Source organism: Nuphar pumila, chromosome 11, assembly GCF_984573655.1.
Source record: "Nuphar pumila chromosome 11, dmNupPumi1.hap1.1, whole genome shotgun sequence".
NCBI lineage: Eukaryota > Viridiplantae > Streptophyta > Magnoliopsida > Nymphaeales > Nymphaeaceae > Nuphar > Nuphar pumila.
The window spans coordinates 112,269,047-112,280,025 of NC_143259.1; the positions used below are offsets into that span (position 1 = coordinate 112,269,047).

At 39.0% G+C, this 10,979-nt stretch overlaps 1 protein-coding gene and 1 pseudogene across 1 annotated transcript; both read right to left on the bottom strand.

Annotated features, from left to right (window-relative positions):
* Positions 1–2,120: 2,120 nt before the first annotated feature.
* On the bottom strand, positions 2,121–2,871 carry LOC149822871 (pentatricopeptide repeat-containing protein At4g02750 pseudogene; annotated as a pseudogene).
* A 2,011-nt stretch (positions 2,872–4,882) lies between these two features.
* Positions 4,883–9,037, bottom strand: LOC149822872 (uncharacterized). The gene is made up of 4 exons (XM_089980131.1): positions 8,913–9,037; positions 7,042–8,386; positions 6,718–6,948; positions 4,883–5,181 (listed from the first exon to the last, which is right to left on the bottom strand). Exons 2-4 carry the CDS (start codon positions 8,382–8,384, stop codon positions 5,043–5,045), a joined length of 1,713 nt encoding a protein of 570 aa, XP_089836257.1. The 5' UTR covers positions 8,385–8,386; positions 8,913–9,037; the 3' UTR covers positions 4,883–5,042.
* Positions 9,038–10,979: the final 1,942 nt, after the last annotated feature.

Genomic DNA, 10,979 nt, shown 5'->3' on the forward strand with positions numbered 1-10,979 from the left:
CCGGAGGCTGTGCTGCAGACTGTCAAAAGCTGGGAAGAGGGTGATAAAGCAAATGAAGCCCTTGCTGAATTTAGTAGCAGAAGAGCGTTTATAGGCTTCCCCCATATGAACTATAACGAATGATGTTTGTAGTTATTGTGTTTGCCCTTGCCAATTTATTATGCATCTAGTGATTTAAATAATAAAATGTAGTATTTGTGGTATAGATGTTCAAACAGAGATCTTTTACTTGGTGAATGCTCAGCTTGATGAGAGCTCGGAGTGGCTTAGCTGGGACTCAGAAGATTTGGTCCGAGTTTTTTTTATTTCATAGTTAGGACCCCCTGACTCAGTCATCTTTTGTTTCAGCCACTTGTGTGTTTCAGTTTGGATTTGAATAGGGGGTGCACATTCTTAAGTCCATGTACATGGTTCAGGTTGTATTTTAGGGATACAAAATTTTCTGTCATACAAATATATGAAGATATGGAATATAGAGATCAATGTATGGTTTCATGCTCTCTTCCCTATTTGAAATTGTCATCCTACAACCTTTAAAGTCTGCTGAATATCAAACTTTCATAGAATGGAATCATACCTGCTAAAGCAAGAACTGGAAGAAGTGATGTGTGAAGAAAGAGCAGAAATCAAGTGGTTAAATGAACAGCTAATTTGTGGGATTTCTAGATGATTCATTCAAAGTAGTGTAACTTTTCCTCTGCTTATTGTCTTAGCTTGAAGCCATCTAGCTGTGACCCACTGTGGTCTGACATACTGGCTCCAAAAAAAATGTCCTTTAGTTTTCTGTCTACATCAATTCTTTGTCGGGCTTGTATCAGTGTAATCAGGCAAGATATGCAATGGGCGTCCAAATTAATAAAAGATATCATTTCATCATGCCCTTTAAAAAAGATAACAAAGATACCCAGTTCCTGCTTTATCCTTTGTGGCACATGAGTTGTCTGTGAACATGCACAACCAACACCCAGTTTCTGCAATGAACAGACTTTTGAGTGTTTACAATCCTCCACTTGGACTACTGTTGGTTTTGCACCGAGCTTTTCCCAGCTTGCTGTTTAACTTTGTCAAAAGCCTTTCTTTTTCATTTCCATGTTCACATTGATATTCATTCATCTTATATACAAGTATCAAAGACAAGTTCAAATACCCTTCACAGTGTGTTCTTTCATTTTTGTCTGACTATTTTTGGAGAAATCAGATAAGGGACTTATCCATAATCAACTTTCGATAGTGCAGTTGAAGACTTGATGGAGACATTAAGGTTACACTTTCCTTTGGAAGTAGATTTCCATGGTATTCGGTGGCATTCATCTAAAATTCAAGTCAGGAAGTCTATCTTAAAGAAAACGAATCTGTAATGCAATCAAAGCCATAGGCGTTAATACCCTTGATTTTAATTTATTTCTGTCAATATGCTGAAAATTTGGAGCACATTTCTCAACATTCGCTCCAACTAAATGACCAAGTAAAAGATCATGAATGTGAAAAACCAACATATCAACAGTGTGGAACAAATGTAAGACTGCAAGCTGGTTCATATATTATCCAAACTTGGCAGCATATACATTAAAACATCTGCATTGGTCCAAGCCAACATAAGTGATAAAAGGGAATAGCCCAAGTCCTGACCTACCTCAGCTTGGTTATGTGGCCTTAGTAGATAGGTTCATGAAGGATCAGGTTCAGGCTTGATAGAGAACCAGAAGGCACTATACCAGGGAAAAAGCTTGTGAGAAAAATAATGAACCAATCTTCAAGAGTTTAATGGATATGAGGATGGCTAGAGTTCACAAGCAAGTGGAAACCATTAAAAACTCGATGTCTTTGTTATAATCAGTAATGAACGAAAGTTGGCAAAGTCTTTCATAGATTAGACTAAGACAGGATCAACTTTGAGTTTCAAAAGATTCAGATAACTCTGACCAACCAACAAGTTTAAAGAATGGTGACTTGGGCTAGATATCAGCAAAAGCCAGGACAAATAGCATGAAGATCACCAACCCAAACCAACTTTTGCCAAACACAGAAAGATAAATGGTCTGCATAGCACATGGTAAGACGTACGCATGAAATTCACATAGTAAGTACCTTGAAAGTTCTCATGATAGAATATTAAAAGCTCAATGATTTTCACTCATTTTCCTTTTCATGACTACATCCAATGAGTTTAACAAATTATAAACTTCTACAATATGTGGGTATGAGCTATTTACAGCAAGAAATACATGAACACGGTCCTTGATCTCTATCCAACTGCAACCAGGTTGTTTATTTACACCACTTTCCCTCATCAGAGCAAGAAGCTCCCCTGCATCCTGCCTCCTTCCTTGAGCAACATATAGGTCGGACAACATCAAATATGCAGCAGTATTACATGGTTTGATCAAAAGAACTTGCTTAGCTGCAAGCTCACCCAATTCAACATTTCCATGAATTCTACAAACCCCAAGCAAGGCACCCCATACACTTAAACTAGGACTGACTTCTTCAGATTTCATCTGACATATGAACTTCAGCGCTTCATCATAAAGCCCAAATCTACCAAGCAAGTCTATAAGTATAATGCTCTGAAGTTGGTTTGAAGCAATAATGATGTGTCATGAGATTAAAATAATACTGTACTTTATCAACCAAACCAGCATGACTACAAGCATTGAGAACACTGATAAAGGTTACTTCATTTGATTTAATATTTGTTAGTTTCATTTGCTCAAATAGTTCAAGTGCCACCTTTGTATTACCATGCTGAGCATATCTGCATATAACAGAGTTCCAAGAGATGACATCATGGTTAGTCATGTAGATAAATTTCTTTAGAGAAGAAGTGATGATTCCACATCTAGCATACATAGTTATAATAGCATTCCCCATGGCAACGACTGACTCAAAACCAAACTTGATTATTTGCCCATGAGCTTGTCTACCACAATCTAAAGATGATAATGATCAATTAATACTCAAAACACTTATACAAGTAGCATGTAACATACCAAGGAATAAATAGAGAAAAATACTGTGAAGGTGAAATTACAAAATTTGCCAAATAAAAACTTTACAAAGCGCATTATTAAGCCAATATACATTTAATCCCACACAAACACCATTATGACAAAAGCAACATTGTAACACACTATTCTCTGGTGTGCCTGTGGGTTAAATACGCTGGAAAAAGAATTATAAAGGAGACAACATATTCCCTCCAAATACGAATGACGTACTTTATGGATCCTTAGGAGATATTATTTCCAATAAAACCCAAACAATATTGACTTATAAGCATGGTTGCCAGTTGAGGAAGCGGGAGCGGGAAGCGATACGGGAAGCGGGAGCGGGAAGCGAGGCACTTTCAAAATTTTAGGAAGCGGGGAAGCGTGGGACCACTTAGGAGCGATTCGGGAAGCGTCTCGGAAGCGACCTAGGAAGCGTCTCGGAAGCGACCCAGGAAGCGTCTCGGAAGCGAGGGGGAAGCGAAAAAAATAAAAATAAAAAATAAAAAATACAAAAAATTTGAAAAAACAGGGGAAGCGTGGGGGAAGCGTGGGGGAAGCGAGGGGGAAGCGTGGGGGAAGCGTTGGGGAAGCGTGGGGGAAGCGCGCTTCCCATTAAAGGGAAGCGCGTCCCCCATTAAAGGGAAACGCGTCCCCCATTAAAGGGAAGCGCGCTTCCCAAAAAAGGGGGACGCTTCCCCCCACGCTTCGGAAGCGCGACGTTTCGCGCTTCCGAAGCGCGCTTCGGGGAAGCGCGCTTCCCCTTTTAGCTAGGCGCTTCCGGTAACTCTGCTTATAAGCATAGTGTACACCAATGCCAGCCAGGTGAACGGATTACTCGGCCAAGGCTCGGCAAAATCAGCAGAGTCAACATGCAGCTTGGCCAAGTCTTGCATGGTTCCAGGTCCATTCACTGGGTTGGGCTAGTAAATGGATGATCTGACTCAACTTAGACAAGTCAACAGGTCAACCAGCCAGGTTTTAAAACCTTGGTGTATACTACTTAAAAAATTGACCTTGTTTGGCTTTTTTCAAAACACATCTTCCAAGTCCCAAGTATTCCATTAATGGTAGGCCATAGGTCGCACAATTGTTATAACCTAAAACAAGGCCGAGTTATAGATCATCTGGGTGAGTCCTCAGTAAAGCATGCCTGGGTCGAGTCCCAAGCCTTTGGGTTTTCAAACCAGTGTATAATCCAATGTTCAGTCTGAATATGCTACAATTTTATAACTTAATAACTGTGCAAGTGTGAAAATTGAAATTGCCAAAAATGATATAGAGAAATAGAAAGTAAGGAGCAAAGACTACAAGAAATTTCACAGCAAAAGCCAAAATTTGAGCTTGAAATATACTTTACCTTCTAAAACATGCACTCCCATTTCCTGCAGCAATAGATCTACATATAGAACAAATAGGAAGTGTTTAAGATACGCTGAACAAAAGAATACATTCACCATACACCCATCCCGCCAAGCCACTCAAAGTGGCATGTTGCCTGCTTTCAGATATCAGATTGAGAATTGGCAAACGTACATGACCTCCATAAAGATAAGTTTGACAAACGCAAAAATGTTCACGTCGATATTTCCAGGTACAGTGGGTGCTCGAACAAAACTAAGGTACAGGCTCTCATTCAGTAAAACAAGGTACACAATTCTCATTTAACCACTGGTAAGCCCTGAAAGATCATGCAAGGGGTCATTTTAGTGCACCAATCAAACATGAAACAGACAACTAAACATCAGAAAACTTTTTTATATTTTTTGCACAACGTAACCCAGTGAGAAAGTAAGTCACTTTTTTTAATAATATCTACTTCAAAAGTCAGAGTAATAATAATCAAGTTAATATAGTAAAAAAGAAAGTTCTACAATGCTAAGGTATGTCTTAACTGATTACAATGTCAGGATTCTGGTTTTCAGTAGTAATTGCCATGTAACAGGCTTTATATTAAACTGCTGTGACAATATGGCAGGAAACAAAATTGAGACAACTGAAAGCCCCAGCATCTCCACCAACGGCTAGACTTATCAAACTAAAACACAACAACCATTAGTGAGCACGTGTCTTTGATTTCTCAACCAAGACAACCCGCCCATTCCATTCAGTCTGATCTAAAGCTCGAATTGCAGCATCAGCATCCTCATCTCGTTCCAAGGACAAAAAGCCAAAACCACGAGAGTCACCAGACCTAAGGCTCATTATAAATGAAAAAGGATGCAACATTAAAATTGCAGTAAATGTAATATGAATGTACACTATTAAAGTAGTCAACTCATGAAATGACAAGGACTTAGCCAAGGGTAAATAAGCAATTGCATAAACAAAAACATAAATAGGCAATTAGATAGACACAAGCAGATATAGCTTGGTATGACACAACAATTCTTGAAAATTAGCACATGTTGACACGGCTACACACACACACACACACACACACATAGATGGGAATATATATTTATGTATATGTAGATACCAACGCTTCTAAATCACTATAACTAAAAACATCAAATAGTAAAACTAAATAGAAATTAAAATGTGATGTAATTGATGACAATTCCAAAAGAAAAAGAATGCAAGCAAATACAAAATAAGTAATTAAGATCACAAAACAATAGATAATGTTACAATATTGACTGTGTCCATGAAGTGTCCTGGAGTATTTGAGTACTTGTTGTGTTGACATGGGATATGCAAGATAAGTGGTGTGTCATAGTTAGAGAACTGAATAGATCCAGTACCCAGATCAAAAAACATGCACAAGACCACTTTATGCAAAAGAATAAAAGAAAAGTCAAATATTTAAAGGGCATCATTTTTCATTTTGATGTCGGAATCAGCCAAATCCTTACATATATGTATGTACCCATGTTATGTGCTAGCTTCAAAATGCAGCCTCGATCATCAAAATTTAATAGTAAAACACAGAAGCAACTACCATGCAATAACTCGTTTTCATGAGTCAAGTTTCTGATTAAATCTTAACCTTCCCTTTGGCCATTTTCAATCACTGTCTAACATATATAAACCAAGGTTACCAGACTAGGAAGCAAAAGCGGGAAACAAGATATTTTAAAATTTATAAGAAGCAGGGAGCGAGGAATCAATTTAAAAACAAAATAAGAATAAAAGAAGTGGTATGAGATCAAATGAGAAGCAAAATACAAATGAAAGGAGAAAGAAATAAAAACTAAAAAAAATGATCATCCTTAAACTTTGTGACTTCGTATTGTAAGAATTAAATTCTTCTCAACATCTAAAAATGATGGTTGCCAATTTAAAGAAAGTGCATGAGAAGTGAGTGGGAAGTGTGAAAGGAAGCACATGAAACACATAAAAAGACACGTGAGAGAAGCATATAGGAATCATGTAAGGAAGCAGAGAAGAAACATGTGGGAAGCATAGGAGAAACATGGAGGAATTGAGATTCCTATCAAGTTTCGGAAGCAAGGAGTTTCGAGGTTCCAAAGCGAGTTTCAGGGAAGCACGCTTCCCACATGTCTATGAAGCTTCTGGTAACTCTGATATAAACTCAATGTTGTGGACTGTTCTAGAATCAATAGATGGCATGTTCCTTCCATTCAAACTCCAAAAGCTCAACCAAAGTCAAATATAGATCTTTGATTTCAGAAATAGGATCAACAATGACACCAAGATACTAAAAGCACTTCACAATTGCAAATGTGTTCCAATGACTAAACAAATTGCCAGACAAATTTCTCCATACCTCCTGTCCCGAACAATGCGGATGTCTGTCACACGGCCAAATCTAGAGAACTTCCTCTCCAAATCTCTCTCAGTGGTGACAAAGCTGAAACCAGCAACAAACAAACTATTTCCGGGTTTCCCAACTCCAGTACTCCGGTTTGGAGGCGGTGACCAAGGTTGCCGCCTTGGAGACCGACGGCGAGAATGATAAGCTGATGGAGAAGACCTTCGTCGAGGGGAATATCTCCTCCTGACAAATTAAAAAAAGCAATCACACCATGAGCTTTAACTAAAATTAAAAGATTATTCAGCATAGCACCTAAAAATGATCAAAATGTCACACCTCGGGGATCTCCTGTAGCGATCCCTGCTGTAGGGGGACCTTGACCGGGGCCTATCTCGGTAATCTCTTCTTGAACAAGAAGAGACATACTTTTGCTCCTTTCGCCAGCTGGGTGATCTAGATACTGATCGTTCATGCCTTCTATGACTTCCCGGTGAAGAATATCTTCTTCTTGGTGAAGCAGACAGGTGACCTTGGGAAGAATCATTCTTGTGCTGGGAATCTAGCTGGCACAATCTTCCAGGCGAACCAGATGCCTTGGTCACAGGAGAAGCCTGTCTCTCCTCAAGAGGGGGGGGATCTTGCTGCAACTTATCCTGAGAAGTCTTTCTTTTCTGTTCAGAATGATCCTTTGGCAATCTCAGAGGGGAAGGACTATGCTTCCTCGACAGTGAGTTTGGAACTTCATGCTGATGAACGTCTTGATTTTCAGATGCTGGTGATCCTTGGGAACCATTGACATGAGAAGGAAGTTTTGTTTCATCAGATGGAAAGCTGTAAAGAGATCTTCCAGGGGAAGATGACATCTGCCTGACTGGTGAAGCTGATCTTTTTGGGGTCCTTCCTAGGGAACAATGGCGAGAATTTCCCCCCTCCATGTCTCCACTGTAAGGTTGGGGCTGAAAATTCCCTGAACCATAGTGGTCATCCTTCTGCATATTGTCAGACGAATATTCCATATGATTTTCTTTGGAACAATGATCAGAATAACCTTTGGCAAACCCATTATTGGGATGGTTTTCACCAGCTTCAGCTGCCAAATCTCCAAGTTGGTCACCATGGCCCTTGTTTCTAATCTCACTATTTGATCTAGATATGTTTGATTTACCATCATAATGTTCAACTTCTTTCTTCTCCATTTCTCTGACTGAAATACTTGAATTCTGCTTTTCCATTGATGCCAATGCACCACCATGAACATCACAGTCATCCTTCACCTTTTCATCATGCAAAGATGCAATCTTTCTTGGAGACAAACACCTCCCACCATAATCATCAACACCCTCCCTCTCCCAGTCCTTCCCAGCATCATCTCCAGAAGCTTCATCCTCTACCGACATAACTGATTTCCTAAAATGGTCACCATTCTCCACTTCATGACAAGAACTATCATTTTCCAAAGACAACGGATGCACCCCACCCTGAAGCTCTTGTTGATTCAAATCCATCGGCGTACGATGATCCCGGCGCTCATTCCCATGACCATAATCATAATCATCTTTACATGCCGCTAGGTTCAAATCTAACGCACCTGACAGCTTATCAGCAACAGCGACCCCATCATCATTCTCATCAACATCCATTGAAGCATCCACTTCTTTATCAGGTGATCCAGAATTCATCACTTTTACATCACCAAATCAACATACAATAAAATCCAAGCATAAGAACTCGAAAAATAACAGCAAACATGGAAACGAGAAAAAAATCATCAATAATTCCTACCAAGCAACCACCAAAAAACTGATCTTTAACGCAAAACAAAGCCCTATCACATCCCAACAACAATGCGGAACAGAGAAACCCCGTAAAACCGAATCACATTCATGGAAAAAAAATTGACATAAAAAAAAGGAATTCGACAGTCGAAAAGCAGCCATCACTGCCAAGATCAAAGTACCCAAATTCTCAAAATCACAAAACTCATATGGCTCCCAACTCAAAACCCCAATATTCCCTAAAAGAACCCCAAAACAATAAACCCTCAATTTTCATAGACGATACATTGCACGCGTGAACACCAAACAGAATCAATATTTTGCGACGATGGAATGCAAACAACCGCCATTTTTCATGATGCCCATGTCGAAAACAATGTGAAAAGAACGATAACGAGAACAAAATGAGAGAAATGAAGGTCACCAACATACCTTCTTCAACAAAGATAGCTCCAACTCTTCTGAAATCGGAGGGGAACAGAAGAAAATAGTGCAAGAAAAGGAGGTGAGAACCCTAACGGGTCATCTGGAACAGGCTCGGTAGGGGCGATGGGGATCAACAGGACCAAGCCTATTTTGGGCGTTCCCTCGTTACCTCGTATATAGCGGTCGACTCACCTCGCCCGTTGGACTGCCGTGGCTTTAGGATGTGTTTGTATAGAATGAAGTTTGAATTCCCAGCGTTTGGATGTAGGGGTGCTAACGGGTCGGATTTGGTTCGGTCCCAGGTGAGACCGAACCCGGATCTGTTTTGAGGTGCTAGTACCGGATCCAATTCCCAGTCCGTTCAGACCCACATAAGAGAAACCATACCTGGGTCATGTAAGAATGACGTAAACCAAACTCACTAAAATAATATTCTTTTTTTAGCTTTTTTACATTGAAAATTTGCAGCCCCCAAAAGGATTTGACATAATGGGATGGGACTTAGGCGCCCCATGGCGCAACTGCCATGCCTCCACGGGGGCAAAGGGTAACTACGGAGTTTTACACTATCAGGACAACGGCCATAAGTATGGCAGGCAAATCTAGCATGACTAGGTCTCTAATTTTGAGGGTAGTTTCTTCATGTAAATATAAAAAAAATAGAAAAAAAAACATTGAAACTATGTATTAATCTGACCTTTTGAATCTAGGATTCTAATTAATTGGACCTCTTTCTTCGTCACCAAACTTTGACTCATTAGGGTTCGGTATGGATCGGATTCAGGTCACACCCAACGCATTGACACTCTTATTTGGATCTCTTTCACCAAACCCAATGTTTGGATGGGTAAAATCTCAAGTCAAGGCAATTATGAATCCTGATCCTAAAATCCTATACTTGTAACTTTTTAGAAAAATTTTTAAAGCCTTATAATCATTTCTTTATCAGAGTAATAGCAATTCAACGAAAAAAGCTGTTTTAAATAACAAGTCAACGAACCTCAGGTGGATTACTTGTGAACCTTTTCTTTACATAACGGATTTGGAACTCTGTATGCTCATTGAAACTAAAGAGATTTAAAACAAGGTTTTTAAGTTTATACGAAAAGTAAAATTTCAAAGAAACCTTTTTACTGAAGTTCAAAAGATGTCCTTAAGGACAAAACGTCAGGGAAAGAGTCATCTTGATATCATTACGTCACTGTGTCATCGCTTGTTGTACCGACATAATCATCACCTGAACCCATAAAATAGGGTCAAATCAATAAAAATTTGATAGTGCATAGATAACAAGATTCAAAATAAAACTAACACATGCGTAGTTTCATTTGTGATATGCAGTTCAAAATAAGTAAAAATGCGTTTGCTAATCTTGTTTCTGTATCATTCCAATTTTATTAGATATTTTTCGAAAAGTAAGCAAAATGAGCATGCTAACAAAATTCAAAACCAAACTAACATATATGTTCTTTTCACGGTGTGTGAGTCAAAATAAGTATAATGAACATAATAACTTTGTTTCGATATTAGTTATCCTGAGGGTACGCATAGGAGAAACATAAAAACAACTGAGACTGGCAGAGGGTTTGTTATGCTATATATTTTGATATCGTAAACAACTAGCTGAGTCTGCTGTTAAAGAGACGGCCAATGACTGAGAGATAATTTCTCAAAAGTCACTCGTTCAAGAGATGCATCCAACTTATGTAGAAGTCCATGAAAACTATCACCTAGGATAATTTTTGGTAGCCTCGTCTCCTAACTCCGATGATTGGGGACGCTAAGTCATTTGCTCGAGTGTAGTTGTTAACAACCTGTCCATCAGAGCTTTTGTACTATCATATCCTCTTTTTTTATGAAACCATAATGATGAATGTGTATGTCAGGTTCTATTTTAACTAACGACCCATTGTATATGCTCTAGTCTTTCAAACCAACTTGAGTATCTTGCTTGTGAAGGCGATGATCACTATTTATGTGATTTCTTTTTCATTATTGTACATTTGCAAGCTACGAGGTTACCATAAACCTCTCATCCAATCATAATAGTGCTAATATGCCGCGCATATCTGA

Bases quoted from the DNA above. Each gene is read 5' to 3' on its own strand.
- LOC149822872 (XM_089980131.1), bottom strand. From the start codon at position 8,384: ATGAATTCTGGATCACCTGATAAAGAAGTGGATGCTTCAATGGATGTT. The intron at 6,949-7,041 runs GTGTGACATTTT...TTAATTTGTCAG, and splicing joins CGCTACAGGAGATCCCCGAG to GAGGAGATATTCCCCTCGAC. The intron at 5,182-6,717 runs GTATGGAGAAAT...AATGAGCCTTAG, and splicing joins CGCATTGTTCGGGACAGGAG to GTCTGGTGACTCTCGTGGTT.